Below are 17,239 nucleotides of genomic sequence, written 5' to 3' on the forward strand. Positions count from 1 at the left end.
AACTTGGACTTTTGGGTTTACCAAGTTTTTTTGACAGTCAAAAGATAAGACGAGCATGTTTTCTTTTGTTTCCCTCAACTTGGAAAAAAAGGATTTTCCTTTTAAGATATGAACTCTTTTTTCAATTTGAAGCTGACTACGTTTGTCATTATCCTTTTCTTGTTTAATTTTTTCTGTTAAAGAACTGCAACGAGAGCAAATGTCGGATGCTGGTGATCCGAAACCAATATTATATTCAAGGCAGAATATATTCCTAAAAAAAGTTTTTTTGACTTTTAATTTACTTTCAGACACTTGGTTATTATACATATTTAACAATTTGTTTATAGTTAAATCAGAAGCCAAATACTGTCTGTTGCTTTGTTCTCTACAATAATGTACATCAGAACATTGTAGTTTCTCAATAAATATTTTAACACCTTTTTTTTTGGGCATACATAGGTTTTTGTTTTGAGCCACCACGATTTTCTTTAGGTGGTAAGACAGTTTGTAGAAAAACTCGTCCAATTCTTTGAATTTGGACTTTGCGATCCTTAGAAACTTGTAGAACACCTTTAAATGTATTTTGACATACCTGTATTTTGAAATTCTTTTTTTCTCATATTTTAATAAAATACTTGATCGCCACCGACTTCCTAGATGAATCAGGTTTTCTCGCTCTTGATCTGGATAGAATCTCAACAGACATATATTTGTTGCGTGCGCACTGTACGTATTGCGTATTGTCGATTAGAGTAAAAGTATTGCGAAAACGATCAACAGTTTCTCGAATTAATCTCTCTGAAGGACGATTATGAGCACCATAAAACTCACGTAATACCCGATGTGTTTCTCCAATAGAACCATGTCTTTCAAAATAAATTTGAACAATTTGGAAACGTTGCTCCGGCGTGAATCTGTTCATGATGAATTGCCAAACCAAACTAATCTAATAATAACTCAGAACTGTCGAGTCGGCTGTCATAAAAAACAGTGTTGCCAAATGAAAGTTCTCCGCCTCTAAAAAAAACACCCTTTACAAACAACACACGGACTTTTACTTATTAATGCAAACAAATATAAAATAAAATAAGGTGATGATTAATAATTGACAGGACGAGTACCCGATCAAGGGTAACATTTTGGAAAAACTGGTAGTTGCAACGGAGCACGCCTACAAAAAAAATATCTAAATAATATTATTTAAACGTTATAAACGAAAACAATGTAGGTACCTTTTTAATTTTGCAACACTTTTTTTCCATTTTGTCGGATCACTGGGACGTCGCCTGCCTTTTTCTTGTGCCACGGGTAAACAAAATGAATCATTATGACTATCCATTCTCGTTTTAATTAGTAGGTAAAATTTTTGTTAAACAGCAATTGAGTTGAAATGAGACAAAAATAATAGATCACGCGACCACCAGCATAAAAAGAAATTCTGCGCTCTGATTGGTCGCTTGGATAAGACGACTTTTGGAATGATACAGGCGATGGATAAAACAAGTTTAGAGAGTTTTAGAGAGTTTAAGAGATCACCCTAGGAGCTTTCTTAGACATTGAGGGAGCATTCGACAATACATCATATGACTCAATCAACCGTGCGATAGCAGCACGAGGAATACATCCCATGATTGGCGGCTGGATAATCCAAATGCTAAATCATAGGAAAGTAGCAGTAAATCTCAACAGCACAACGGTTAAGGCCAAAGTGTACAGGGGAACACCGCAAGGGGTACAACAGCGTACTGTCACCGCTGCTGTGGAACCTTGTATCGGACAGCTTGCTGACACGACTGGAGAGGCAGCTTATCCTCGCTATAGGATATGCTGACGATATAGTCATCCTTACACGAGGGGGTAGTCAGGCTCATGTATTCGAAAAATGCAAAGAGCCCTGACTACTGTCGAGCACTGGTGTGAGGAAGAACAACTATGGGTAAATCCCACAAAAACTACTCTGGTTTCCTTTACCGAAAGAAGGAAACTAGAGCCCATTAGAAACATAAAATTTTATGGAGAAAATCTGCGACTTGAAGACGAGGTCAAATATCTAGGTATAACCCTGGATAAAAAACTCAGCTTCAAGAAGCATGTAATCCAGGCTACAAATAAAGCCACGAAAACTCTTATGTACTGTAAGAGAATGTTAGATCATGGGGACTGTCACCAAAAATGGTACATTGGATGTACACGACAATGGTTAGACCCATCATTACATACGCAGTATCTATATGGTGGCATGCGGCAGAAAAGAGGACTGTAATACAGATACTCAACAAAACACAACAAATAGCATGTCTGGGCATAACAGGAGCGATGTCAACAACGCCGACTGCTGCCCTGCGAGAACCTGATAGGACTAAGCCCGCTACACTTAGTGGTACGGGCTGAAGCTATATCGGGGGCGAAAAGACTGCTGTCAAATGGCGCAACAATCCTATCGAAAGATGGGCACAATGCCTTATTTGACAAGATATAGGACCTTGGGCGCCTGGCCCTAAGAACAGACATAACCAAGGTCACATACCTAGACAAACCTTTTGTCATCAAAGAGAAAAGGGGACCACTGGACGCAGAAGCGGACAGGCTCAGGCAAAGAGGTTACTCAGTATGGCACACGGCAACCAAACGATCCAAGATCGGGGTAGCTGTGGGCATGGTGGAGGACGAACAACAGGGCAGACAACTCATGCTAAACCTGGGCCTGGAAACAACAAATTTACAGGCAAGCATAATAGAAATACAAACCTGTGTCCAACTGATGAGAGAAGGGCTGCCAAGAGGCAAAACCTTCGCAATTTTCACAGGAGACCAGGCTGCAACATTTGCACTACAACAGTTCGAGACTAAGTCAAGGACTGTGCAAAGCTGCTGGGAGGATCTCAGGAACCTCGCCGAAGCGCAAAATAGGCCAGAGACAATCCTAGCAGAAAATATGGGCAACAATAAGGCTGCAAGAAGGGCTATCCAACTTGCAACTCAGGGAGCCAGCAACAGCCTGGTAAGCCCTGAACCAACATGTGTCAACGATAAGACCTGGAAGCAACTGGCTAACAAACCAGAACAAATCCTACTGGGAACAGCTGCCAAAGATGGAACAATCCAAACAACTTATGGGCAGCCCACCCTTCAAGAAGGGTGAGAACATACTGGGCCTCTCCAGACAACAACTGCGAAGGGTCGCGAGGCTATTTACAGGCCATGCGGCCAGCAGGAAACACCTGCATATGCTAGGGAAATCAGCTACCTCGCTATGTAGGGGATGCAATGAGGAGGACGAAACAACTCTTCACATACTGTGCTTCTGTGAAGCATTTAATCAAACCAGGGCAGCATTCCTGGGGGAAGAGAAACCCTCACCAGAGGGTATAAGAAATCTACCACTGGGCACAATCCTGGACTTCCTTGAAGCTACAGAATTGAACCTGTGGGACTAAACATATGGGACACAATAGGACTGCTTCTTAGCAGACCCCAGTGTAGGGAGCCACAAGGCACCACCCAGCGGTGGAGTTTTAGTGGGTACAGGACGAAACAGACTCGACACTGAGTCCCACACTACTGGGGGCGGCGCCGCGTAACCAGTGTTCATAAAGAATTTCTCCACCGAGCCCAAAAAAAAAAAAGACAAGTTTTGAAATGATACTAAATTTTTCCTATGCTTTAACCGTAGGTAAGGGCAAGTTTTGACATGGTTAAGTTTGTCTAATGTATAGAGGGACATTAACAGATGCTACAGACACCATGACCTTATTTTTCGCAAAAAATTGATAAGGCGAGTTTTTGAATGGAACCCCTCATTTATAACTATAGTATAGTAGGCTAATAGTTAAAGTACATTAGTTCCTTTCTTTAGAATTAACGAGTATACTAGTGTAAAGTTCATTGTGAGAAATAACCATCGTATTACATTTTTGACTCAGCACATTTGGATAAAAAGCGAGAATGTTCTTTGTTGGCTAATACAGTGGTAAAAAACCATTAGAAGAAATCGACAAATGAGTGTCGGCGATAATTTCCTTGCTCAACAACCTTTCAAATATTTTTCCAGGGATTATTATGTCTATCAACATTTTCTATAGCTTCCACATTAATTCCTACGATTTCAATGACAGTTTTATTTGTTAGTTTAACTACGCTATTGTTTCTTTTCTATAGTCGTTCGTAATTAATTGAGTGATAAAGTATTTTTGTATATGAAACGTTGGTATTTTTTATCTTAGATCTCTACAGATTGGTTTAAAAACTGCTCAATTACAATTTTAATATGCGCATGGCACTAAATGGCATTATTGGGTACTGATGGTACTAGTTACACTTATTGGCACCATTAACGAAAATACTAATGACAAGCATCAATAGTGCTCTATCAGTTCCAATTCATTAGTTCTTATAAGTGTTTTTTTTCTTACGAGAGAAAAACAAACAAATTCGAAAATTAAATCAATTTTCTAACAAAAAAAAAATTAAAAATTGTTTAAGCCACCGGAAAAAAAGGAAATGACCATAATTTCCTTAAAAATTAGAAAAAAAAAATATAATTCCTTTATCACGTTTTCTTAGATCTCTTACAAGCGTTACAGCTAACGTTTCCATTAAATTTATTTAACTTTATAATTCCAACTAAGAAAATTAATTCAAGTACCTGGAAAAAGAGTTACATCTATTTTACATACATACAAAGGTGGAAAGTACCCCTAGGCGTATTTTAATAACCACCACAATAAATAATAAAAAGAACATAGTACAGTTTTCTTAAAAACAAAAACTTAAACAAAAATTATTCCATAATCCATGAGTACCATATCATGCCTAAATCTTTAATTTCTGCGGGTAGGCTATTGTAAATACAGACAGAAGTATATATGAATTTTTCAGAAATTCAGTCTTATACTAGGGGATTGCCAGTGTGCTTTTATAGCAAATATTTAGATTATGTGTATCTCCCCTTTGAATAAGGAATTCTGACTGATATTCTGATTCATGAAAATTGAGTAATTTATGTACAGTGCAGTTTATACCCAAAAATCTTCTTCAAGCCATATTAAGACTATAGACCTGCTTTACATGCTCACTCACATGAACCCTCCGAGGGAATTTGATCTTATCTATCTTTCTATCTTTGAGAAATTGAAATCTTACACAGGAATTTTGAATTTTCTGGATTTTATATTTGTTTTGTTCAGTTAAAAAAGCACCATATACAATATTTAACTATCCAGCAACACTAAGCACTAAACTCTCTATACGGATTTTTTTTGTACTAGCAGGCAAAATATCCTTAAATTCATATAATGACTTTAATTTATAATATGACTGTTGAAAAATCTTATTTAAATGCGCATTAAATAACATTCGATTTTCCAGAGGCCCAGATTTTTTACTTAATATAGCCATTCCAATTTAACACCATTAATATTTAATTTACTTGTGCTCCAGTATTCAAGGTACTTTCATTTCTTGAGAACAGGAGCGCCTGTGTTTTACCAGAATTAATAAAAAGTGAGTTTTTGTCAGCCCAATCAGAGATTGGGCCTCTGTTAGTCAGATCACCATTAATTAAATCAAAGGCTTCAGGCAGGCAACTAACCAATGATGGCAGATAAATTTGCAAATCATCTGCATACTTGTGATACCTGCAATACTTTACGAATTAAGTCAGCCACAAATATAAAGAGAAGTGGTCCTAATACCGACCCTTATGGGACTTTCCGAGTTACATTTCTCCACCCAGAAGTTACCACACCCTCGTCATTAGTCAGCTTTACTGTCTGTTCTCTGTTTTGAGGGTAGCTTTTAAACCACCCATTTGCCTCAATATTGTAGTGCCTTAGTTTTGCCATTAAGTGTTCTATATTGAGAGTGTCAAAGGCTTTTATCATATCTATCAAAATAAAGGGATAACATTGTCCATTGTCCAGAGATAGAGCAATATCTGTTGTTATTTTTAGAAGAGCTGTCGTACAGCTCGGTACAGCTATAATTTGCTCTAAAGCCAGAAGACTGAAATTCTGGGATAATGTTTCTGCTTAATAAATAATCCAGCAATTAACCTTTTACAATTTTCTTAATGAGTTTAGATAAAGTTGACAAATTACTAATTGGTCTTAGTTCAATAATATTGGTTGGATTGTTCACTTTAGCTACTGGAGAAACAAGGGCTTTTTTCCAGATGTCAGGGACACACCCAGAAGATAAAGAATTAATAATTATATTCCCTAGAAGTTTTGGGCAAATAGGAATGCAAGCTTTTAACATTTTCTTCTTCTAATACTGTTTATTGTTTTATAAACTTCATTTTCAGAGACTAGTTTAAAATAAAACGGCTCTCCATCGATTGAGGAATTAAGAAATGTATCCAAATTATCTGGATCAATCTGTAATTGAGGCACATTATCCAGAAAATGATTATTAACAAGTATTGGCTCCCTTAGATAAGGAGGAATTTCTGCAGCTGCATTGTTATTGACTTCCCAATTAGAGATTTTTTTCCAAAAGTCCTTAGTTTTATGTGGTCCTCGACACTTGTTAATTTCATGCCTTTTTTCTGCCTTTACTGTCACATTTATATAAGTTTTAAGATCGATTTTTACTATTATCAGCCTTTAGATGAAGATACTTTTTAAAGGAATTACCACAATGGTTTAGACCCTCTTTGTTTTAGTGGTTTTAAAGGACAATAAATAGCAAACAGGAACACGATATTTTCATTGAATATTTGAACTTTAATATGTATATCATTAGAATAGTATAGATTATGCCAATCTACCTGTTGTAAACTTGCCCTAAACTCATCAGAATATGCCAGTCTTAGATCTCTACCTTTTATCACAGAATTGTAAGTTATTTTCAATTAATCACATTTTAATATACAAAATACTGCTTTATGATCTGTTGAAACTGGATCATATGGTACAACACCATGACTTTTAACCAGATTTATGTTGTTTAAAATTATGAGATCAATTAAAATTTCATTGTTGAGTGTTATTCTGGTTGGTTTTTAAATTAGCTGTTAGACCAAACCTTTTGAAAATATCATTAAAAAATCTAAATTTTACAGATTTGTCATACAAAAAGTTTACATTAAAATCTCCAGTACATACCAAAACATTACAATTACAAATAACCGCAGCAAAAACATCATATAGGCAACTGAAAGCAGTAGAAAAGCAATTGGAAAAATTCAAGTTGACTTACCACCAATAACGGGCAACATCAGATCCTTCTTCATTAAGGCGGCAGCACACATCCCTCCCAAAAACGCCAATTCCGCTTCGAGATGCTTCAGTCCTGTGTATGCCGAGGCGTCAGGCGGCCATTCGTAGCCGATCACCAAACATTTGAAGCCATAGGCACTAACCCGATCATCTTTTAAATAATCTGAGGCAGTTTCCAATGAAAAAACCACTTCATTACCAGGGAGAATGACTGCGTTTGTAGGCCACTGAAGACTGAAAGAGAACTTTGTTAGTTAATCCTACTCGACTGCGCCAATTCTATGATAATTCTCATTTAATATTCTACCTTCCGCTGAATTTATGAAGCACCGGCCAATAAGGCAACGGCGGAGAGTCCAAATCATCCAACAGGAGACCAACTGGGCTGTTTTTCCTTAAATTGGAGGCAAACTCGATGGCGGGGATGTAAAGTTGCAGGGAATCTTCGGGCTGGGCGGTGGCGCATAACGGATCAAATTCCAGGGATATCCATTTGACGCAATCCGGAAAAAGAACCCTAAATGGCACAGTATCAGATGTAGGCAAAGAGGTTTCAGGTAAGAATTTTCTGAAACCGATCTTAGAAATGTGTACAACGTCTTTCAAGTTTGGCCCTCAACATGGGGATCTCAAAATCCATATAAGAAATACGAAGATTAAATTGAGGCAAAGTTGAGACTTTTTGTGCTTTACAATATGCCGTTAAAAAAATTAAAAATTCCAAATGGTTCCGAAGATATTCGAAAAAAATACGAAATTATGAAAAATCTTTTTCTGAGCTTATTTCTTCTCCGATTATAAAATAGTTTGTACTTTTGTATTGCCACTTTTTTCGTGCTAAATGATGGTATTTTTAGATTTTTAATAGGATGTTTCGTCTTTTGCCAACCATCATCAACTCTGTTTTTTCTTATGGGCGCCATATTAGATTTTTATTTTTGTGTTAGTCGAATTAATATAAAAAAAATACAGATATGTGGGGTATACAGATATGTGGCAATATGTTCTGGGGAAGACCGCGAACTAAAAGTTACATTTCTTGAATTATGCAGTACTCTGGTACTCTATTTAAAGCCAATGAGAAGGATGTGGCTTTTGTTAATATTAAGGAAATTATTTCAATATTGCCTATGTCTACCAGTACATTAAAGGGTAAAAGATCTTTTTACAAATTTTCTGAACCAGTAGAACAATGACTTCTCTATTATTTTTTATTTTTTTAAACCAAATATGTTTTAATTTAGATTTCTTTTCTGTTTTTAAAAACCTTAAAAATGTTTTGTTTTTGAGAATTTCAGAATGTTTTGTTACTTATTTGCTCTTTAATGTTGTGTTTTATTATAGACTTATCTTAAAACTGTAATTACTCTGGAAGAAAATAGTAACTCCCCTGGGTCTTGTAACTTCATTGTCCTCTGTATTTCCTCTGGATTGAAAAAAAAAAAAAAACGCAAAAAAATAAATGGCCCGAGTAAGCCTTGGACCTAATATTTTGCATTTAATCCAAAAATCCAATAAATTATTTTTTATTCTCAAAATTATTTTTTGCCGGATTTTAATATTTCTGGTACACCATATTAAATATTTATCCCCATATCATTTAATCCTGCACCAGGAATTAACTGCACAAGATTTTGACCGAAGGCTAGACCATTGTCACTAGCTCTTGGATATGCTTTCAGATGATTCTCAGGTGATTTCAAACATATTGTGGACAAATGAGTCTACATTTTACAACAATGAAGGCGTGAATCTCCACAATACTCATTACGGGACACCAACGAATTCGCACTTGATGCGAAGTCCAGCATCAAGGCCGCTGGTCTGTAAATTGTTCGGCAGGAATATTAGGCGGTCGAATTATCGGTCCGTTTTTTTTTAATAACGCACTAATTGGTGTAAATTATTTGCAGTTTTTAAGAGAGGAATTATTAATTATATTAGAGCAAGTACCACGAACGGGTAAGTCACGGGTGAACGTCCTCTAGCGGCTTTTACGCAAAGTAATTTGATTTTTTTTTTCGGTAGAAAAAATAAAGCAACAAAGGTATTTTAAACAAAATTTGTTAAAAAAAAATCGGTCCAGTCAGTGCCGATTTTCAGCTGTTTTTCACCACTTTATTTGACTTAGGGTAAACCCGGGAGAGATGCCACTTTGCGATTACTCTCGACGTAAAATTTCTTTGGAATTAAAACACACTCACGTCGACAGTTTTTTGAAAGACACGAACGAGTATGTCGCTGTCTCTTTATTTACTAATAAATAGGCCTTATATTAATTTGGCTATGTAATTGCATCATTGAGATTAGGTTTTGTGTATAGTATGTAAGTGAAGCTACAACCGCCAATTTTAAAATTGAAGTGGCATCTCTCCCGGAAAATTGACCGGATAGATACCATTTGTCATTCAGGATGAGACACCTCTCAGATATATTTTTATTTTTAGGATTTAATGCTATTTAATGCCTACAGAAACTGTCCATCTCTTGGTAGTTGGACGCAAGAGGATTCAAATTAAGCCGTCGATAATATATCCAGAGGTGTGATAAGCTCCCATGTACTCATCACAGCCAAGAATTTTAAGATTCCCTATAGAACTTTAAAGAGAAGGATCGAGAAAAATAATACAGAAAAGAAAAGAATGGGGCCAGATAGTTTCTTGCGAGAAGATGCTAAGAATAAATTAGTCACACACACTAAGAAACTTTAGCTTTGTGGTTTTGCTCCCACTGCCACGCATGTAGGAGAAATGGCTTTCCTTTTAAGTGAGAAGTTGAGTACAATAAAAAAAATTAATTTGGAGAAATGAAAAGTGGGTTACGACTGGTTGCAAGCATTCTTGAAAAGGCATCCTGGTTTGTCTGTGCGCAAAGCAGAAGGCGTATCACCACATCGATTTCTAGGCATGAATAAAGAAATCGTAGGCAACTATTTTGATCTCTTGGCACGCGAATTAGAAGAAAATGATCTAATGGATAAGCCATCCCATATTTATAATATGGATGAAACTGGCCTTAACAATAAACCTGGCATGGTATTAGCAGAAAATAGCTCGAGGGCAGTTGTTAATATAACGGCCCAAGAAGAAGGAGAAACTATTACAGTCAAACATTCGAATATGCTGAAGCAAATGATGTGATTTTATTATGCCTACCCCCTCATATGACACATTATTTGCAATTATGTTTTTCAATCCCTGAAAGCAGCTTACTATCACGCGTGCCAAACTTGGGTGAAATCAAAGAGCAATAGAATAATCACTCGCTTACATTTTGGACAACTTCTAAATGAAACTTGGGGCAAAGCTGCATCGGCTAGATACTGCAGAATGCAGTATCTAGTTCCAAGTCCACAGGTATAAACTCTTGTAAGTCTAAAAATAAAAGGCTTTAAAGTTAATTGGGTTTTTAATTTCAGGTATTTTTCTGTTTAGCCCACAAGCCATTCCCGAATACGCTTTTATGAACGAATCTGATATCGATCAAAGACATGAGGCTGAAATCGACTCAAAAACTTCAACCAATATAACTACTGGTGAAAATGATCTACAACCAAATGATGGCGAACCCGATAGTACGCCTGGTAAAATTTTAAATCTCGTGTTACCTATTCCTGCAAAAATTGACAAAGTCAAAAAAAGAAGTTCAAAAGTGGGCGAAACTTAACATCAGAAGAATATATTGATAACAAAAGAAAACGAGCTGCTACTCTTATGAAAAAAGAAGAAATAAAGAAGTTTAAGAGTGGTTTATAAAAAAAAATTAAAAAAATAATGCGATTGCTGGAGTATCCCGGCTATAGAAAAATAAAACAAAGGGTACTAAGAGGCATAGAAAAAACAGGCTGAGTGAATGTGACTCCTCTACAGATGAGTCATTAACAATGCCTTCTTCATCAGAGTCAGGTAATACTTGTCTATTTTTTTTTTCGTGTACACCTCTTAACTCTCTCTTAGGGTGTGTCGAAAAATACGCTCTAACTAATAAAAAGGACGATTGGCTGCAGTGTATTCATTGCAAACAATGGCTCAATGAGTCTTGCTCTAAATACCAAAATATTTGAGATAAATGTTTCAAATTTTTACTTATAATTAAAAAATAATTTCGAGTTATGTATTTTTTTATTATTCAATACGACGCATTAAAGGTTTGTTTGTAAAAAACTTGCATTTATTTTAACATGGCATCTCACCCATTATCTTGGTGGCATCTTTCCGGTATATGCCGGGTAAGATGCCATATCTAACTTTTTTATAAACAAATGTTTATTGCTAAAGCTAAGGTTATATAGAGGGTTCTTTAGTATGGATTATCTAAGACAAACTATGGACTATCTTATTATACCATTAAAATACAGGTCGGTTATAAAATGAGTGTAAAATGTGATTTTGTAAAAACATGTGGCATCGCTACCCTATGACAAAAAATTTTGTAAGAACTTTTTTGTGAGGAAATTCTTCTAGAATTTTAATATAATATTTTGAGGTGTATGGTATTAGAGATTTTTGACGAAAATGCAATTTTAAGATTTAAAGAAGCTGTAGCGCTATCTAGCGGCTAACCAATAAACGGCCACGTTTATAAAAAAAAAATTTTCAAGTCGCTACGATTATTAGGGCCTGAGATATCGCCGACGGTCATTTTTAGTTTGCCACCCGGTACTTATTGCGCTACATAAAAAAAATACTTTATAGATAAATATGAACCCAGAGAAATCTACACGGCAAGTTTCCTAAAATAATATTGCCTCTCACACAAGTGTTGAAGACAAGTTAAAAGAAGTGTATTTAAGTCATTTAAAATGCATTTAGCTCCAAAACTGCATCCTGGTATTGCTGGAAGACGTGTGTTTTCTTATAACTGGCTAGCACAAAAAATTACTGATTACCCCAATTTTCTTGAGAATGGGATATGGACCGGTGAAAGTATATTTACAAATTGTGGCATTATTAACAGAGATAATGAATGCATTTGGAGCAAAAATAATCCCCGACAATTTCGGGAAATTCAGGCACAAGTGCGATTTAGCCTACATAGTTGAACAGGTATTTATAAATATCGAATTTTGGGTCCTTATTTTATTAGTGGAACTCTTAACGGAGATTCTTATTACCAGTTTTTTAGATCGGATTTTGAAGACTATTTGAATAACATGATTCCTTAAGAAAATTACTGAAAAGTTTGGTTTCATCAATATGGTGCTCCCCCACACCATACACGACAAGTTTTAAATTATCTTACAGCAAGTTTTGGTGACAGATAGATTGGAAATAACGGTCCTGTAAGATGGCCGACAGGACTCCTGATTTGAATGTTTTAGATACATTTTTATGGAGAACACTAAAAATTCCGAGTTTATGTGAGAGAGAAATTTCAAAATATTGAGGAGATCTGGTTAACTATTATTAGGGAGACGTGAAATAAATCACGCGATGCTCAATATTCGTAAGAGAGTGCAATTGTGACTTGGTACAGAGGCACAGATTTACAGAATATTCAAGTAATACAAGTAATACTTGTAATATTTACAGAATATTACAAGTATTCTGTAAATCTGTGACACAGGGATAATAATTTGAGCACTTATTAATATAATTTTATTTTAAGATAAATATTTTCGGTGGTTAAATATATAGTTTATTTATTTATTTATTTATTTATTTACCAAGGCGTATTAAGCCCAATATGAAATAAAATTATTAATAAAAATTTCCAAGTTTATTTTTTGAGTAAATAGATTAATTTAGACTCTTTCGAAATATTTACAGGTGTTTCGAAAATAATAAGGGTGTAACCTTGACACGTAGTGACGTAGTGCCCTACTACGGTATTGCATTGCTAGTATTTCTGTCTATCTTATATTTATAAGTGCAAATTATTTTAACATCGAATAAGAAATAGGCTCATAAAAAATTAAATCGATTTTTTTAAATTTTGTATGTTTCGAATATCTTCGGAACCATCTGAAATTTTTAATTCTTTTAAAAGGCATATTGTTAAGGTCAAAAACTCTCAACTTTGTTCCAATTTGAGATTCGAATTTGAAACACCCTGTATAAGATCGGTTTAGTTTCATAAAACTCTGAGGTTATAGTGTTTATTGTCCTACTATACAGATCATGTTTTCGTTCGTCACTTATAGGAAACCGCATAGAGGCGAAATTTTGCAACGTCGCGCGTGTACGAGTGCCTGCGACAGAGCACCGCCCCGGCCGGCCCGAGGACGGGATTAGTAAACATCTGACTTTCGTGGGAGTTGCGTCGTTTGGCGACAAAATGTCCCAAAATATTACGCGAAAATCCAGGCATTTTTTAAATATTTATTCTAATGCGAGTTTTACAGACATGACAATGTGTAAAACCCGCATAGAATTGTAATCTTAAATTGTTTAATATGCTGTGTTTTGCATAATGAAAATTAAAGCGTTATTCTAATAAAAAATAAAATATCAACTCTGATAAAAATATAATAAAAAATTAGAAATAAAACTCTAATAAACTAACTTAACAACATATCATTTTTTAAATAAAAGGCTCAAATAAACTGCCTTCTTTCGCTAAACAAAAACTTAACCTATCGTAAAAGCTATTTCGCACCTCCAAAAGAGTTTCAGGTAGAATGGAATTGGCACCTTCGACAATTTTATTTCGCAACTCCTCTTAATTTGTTGGCCTACTAAATTCATGCTAGTAGGAGGCCATTTAATATCGCCCGACCCACTAATAAGGCGGTTAGGAAAAGTATTTGTTAAAAATTCTTTTACCCTAGCAGCGTTATGAACAGGACAGCTCTCTTGCTGAAAATAAACCGATCCCAGGTCGACATTAAGTAGAATTTGAATGGCAGTAAGAACTTGGTTTTACAGCAACTCAAGGTACTTTTGGGCGTTTAAAGTGCCATCAATAAAAAATGGCCCTATAACATTGTCGTCCAAAATACCTGCCCAAACATTCAATTTCTGAGGATACTGGGTACGAAACTGAAAACTTCTGTACTCGTTTTCCTGAGACCAATAACGAACAATGGAAGGATTGTGTTTGCCATGTAATGGAAAAGAAGATTCACCAGAAAACAAAATATTTTTAAAAAAATATTCGTTTTCATTTGCCTTTTCCATCATGGTTTCACAAAATTCCATTCTTCGCCACTGGTCTTCCGGAAATATTTCCGGAGTTTTTGAATACTTGAAACATTTGATGTGTACAAATGTTTTCCAGATAAGAGTAACAGTTTTATTGCTCATTCCCAGTTCCTTTCCAACACTTCTAGTGGACCGTGTCGAATCAAGTTCTAGGGTACTGCAAACCATTTCTTCCGGCCGTTCTATATCCTGGATCACTTCAACAGGTGGTTCTTGACGTTTTGTGTGGCATTTTTTACAATCTTGAAGACAAAAAGATGTCTCAAAATTTGTAACCACATTTAAAACCGTTTTTGCACAAGGAATCGGTCTATTCTCAAATGTCACTGAAAACAAATCTCTACATTGTATTGCCGAATTGCCTCTATAAAACCATTTAATTAGTTGAACTCTTTCGGAAGGGGTATAAACAGCCATAGTGAAAAAAACACGAAAATAACGCTCAAAAATTATTAACGCAACGTGCAGTAACACAGCAAAGTGAGGTCTGTTGACTCCCGGTTCAAAAAATAAAAACGAAAAATTCCGCCGCCTGCAAGCCGCAACCAAGCGGTGTTGCCATTATTTTAGGTAATACATAGCTCACGATAACACGATCTGTATACTGGTCTATATATCATGAGTCTCACCTATAATTAGTCACCGTAGAAGGTTTATAGGGATGATCGCTCTCTACCCAAGTACAATGATTACTGGTAGTCACCAATTTATTTTCCCCCACGTCATTTGAGCCACCTGACACTTGCCTGCTAGCAGTTACAATGTTTGGGGTATTAGAGTTTAGTAAGTTTAAAGCGGATACGTGGGGCAACAATTCGTGGATCAAGTTTAAAACTTGCACCGCGCTCTAAAACATATATTACTTACTTTTGATTACTGCCTGTTGCAAATTGACTTACCTTGGGGTCGCTAGATGCTAATGGGCTTACGTGGGCCAAAACCAACGGTAGAAGGGTTTTTACTATGCAAGAGTCGCTAAGTATATTCGCTGAGGGAAGCTCCTCGACTTTTTCTCTTGCTAACATCATGAGTTTGGCGGAGTTTTGGACGATGGAGCTTGTCATTGTTAAGGCGGTTTTTCTGGCTTGGTGCTCTAGTTTTGAGGTTGACGTTTTGTTGCACTCTATTGGGTTGCTTTAAAGAAGAGTTTGTGTTAAATGCAGTGTTTTGTTCGAGTACACGTAATATCAAATGATCGTCAAGTTTCCTTAATAAAGTCCAGTTCAGAGATCTATTAGAATCTTTGATGTGTCGCAGATGCCGCACTAACTAGTCCGTGCGCCTGTATCATATTTATTGTCGCATGATATACATGTTTAAATGGCAAAATGTTATATTGTTTATCTATGAAATCATTTTAAATATGCGTAAAACCCCATGTTTTATACTATTTTTTATTATTCTTTCAAACATGTCAATTTTTAGAAAGAAAATAATATCAAAAAATTGACCGCGGACTAAAATCCAAGCATCGTACAAAATATTTTAAACACTTCCAGCACTCACAGACTTGTCACCTCTTTTTAGCCAGTCTATTAAACAAAGATAAAACACCTGCGTTCTGGCGATTCCTACTTTAGGTTGTGCAAGTGATTGTGTATCTCTCTCTATCCCACGGATTTTGAGAATTACGGGGCCGTACCCAAATAAATTTTTCGGCTGTTTTTGTATTACTTTCGACGTGTTTTTAAAGAGATCTTTAAGGATGGGTCTATCACCTTTAATAGTTGGGAGGGGGGTCATGTGAGGTTATTATTTGATGTGTTTTGCCGGTTATGCTTTTTAAACGTTTATGAAAGTAAAGAATTTAGAATTTGGCCTGTATTCGTCTAAATTTTTTTGCAGTTTTTACTGTGAGGAATTGTGTTTTTTTTATTTGTGTTTGTGGATTTGTTTTGGTATTATACCTAAAGACCTTAAAATGTTTCGACCCTGGGAAAATAGGCAGGAAAATTTCGCAAATGAAGAGGAAAGTGTTTGTGCGGGCTTATAGAGACCGTGGGTGTACAAGAAAGACGATAACATTTGTGATGAAAACAATAAGAGTGATCTGGTCAGTGATAGTTCATTTTCTACTTACCGTTGAGGAAGCAAAAAGAAGCAAAGGAAGTAGAAGCTACAGAGGAAATCAAGCAGTTTTAAAACGTAATTGTTTAATTACAGACGCCAAACAAATTTATTTAAATATCTATAACAATCTAAGGAATGATCCTCAGTTCACAAATGATTGTAGTGCTTTGCAAAAAACAGGGTTTTTAACAGGGGTTTCCTATAGTACAATATGCCTGTAAAAAAAGGATTAAAGGCAGAATAAAAAGGAAAGATGCAGGACAATCAAAGGGACTTGACACGGGTATTAACTAATAACTTATTAAATTAAAATTTTTGGTTAAACTCATTTTACGTAATTAAATCTTATATTTAAATTAAATATTATCTTGCTATCAACTATCCTGAATTTCTAACTTAATAAGACTTAATCCAAAAATCCCGAATATTAAAGTTTTAAATACAAATAAATTTTAAGGCCGGACCTGTGCAACTTTTCACGCTTGAGTGGCTGTGGGCGCATGTAGTCAAATTTTATGAATCAAATGTATAAATTCTTTAAAAAATGCTTAAAACATGTATTTATTTAATGAAATGACTAAATATCGCTTAAAATATTACTTTATGACTCTTTACACATAAAAATTTGCGATTTAAACATGCACGTCATGTGACAATACAATCAACACTGGCACACGGACTATTTGCGGCACATCAAAGATTCTAATAGATCTCGGAACTGAACTATACCAAAAGTGTGACCAAAGAAGAGATTGTATGTTAAAAATAAAGAAAAGAAATAATGTTAGGTTAACTTGGGCTGTATTCAGTTAATAATGGCTTGTG

General features: G+C 35.5%; 1 protein-coding gene across 4 annotated transcripts in view; it reads right to left on the reverse strand.

Moving 5' to 3' along the window:
- The window catches only part of LOC126739392 (E3 ubiquitin-protein ligase MYCBP2), a 714,511-nt gene that overhangs the window by 557,404 nt on the left and 139,868 nt on the right, over positions 1 to 17,239 (reverse strand). For all 4 annotated transcript variants that reach the window (XM_050445054.1, XM_050445056.1, XM_050445053.1 and 1 more), the window contains exons 30-33: positions 15,244 to 15,478; positions 14,974 to 15,191; positions 7,510 to 7,719; positions 7,183 to 7,436 (exon numbers count right to left, since the gene is read on the reverse strand). In XM_050445054.1, coding sequence (XP_050301011.1) covers positions 7,183 to 7,436; positions 7,510 to 7,719; positions 14,974 to 15,191; positions 15,244 to 15,478 — 917 coding nt within the window. The remainder of the gene's footprint in view (positions 1 to 7,182; positions 7,437 to 7,509; positions 7,720 to 14,973; positions 15,192 to 15,243; positions 15,479 to 17,239) is intronic.

Source organism: Anthonomus grandis, chromosome 8 (assembly GCF_022605725.1).
Source record: "Anthonomus grandis grandis chromosome 8, icAntGran1.3, whole genome shotgun sequence".
In the NCBI taxonomy this organism is placed as follows: Eukaryota; Metazoa; Arthropoda; class Insecta; order Coleoptera; family Curculionidae; genus Anthonomus; species Anthonomus grandis.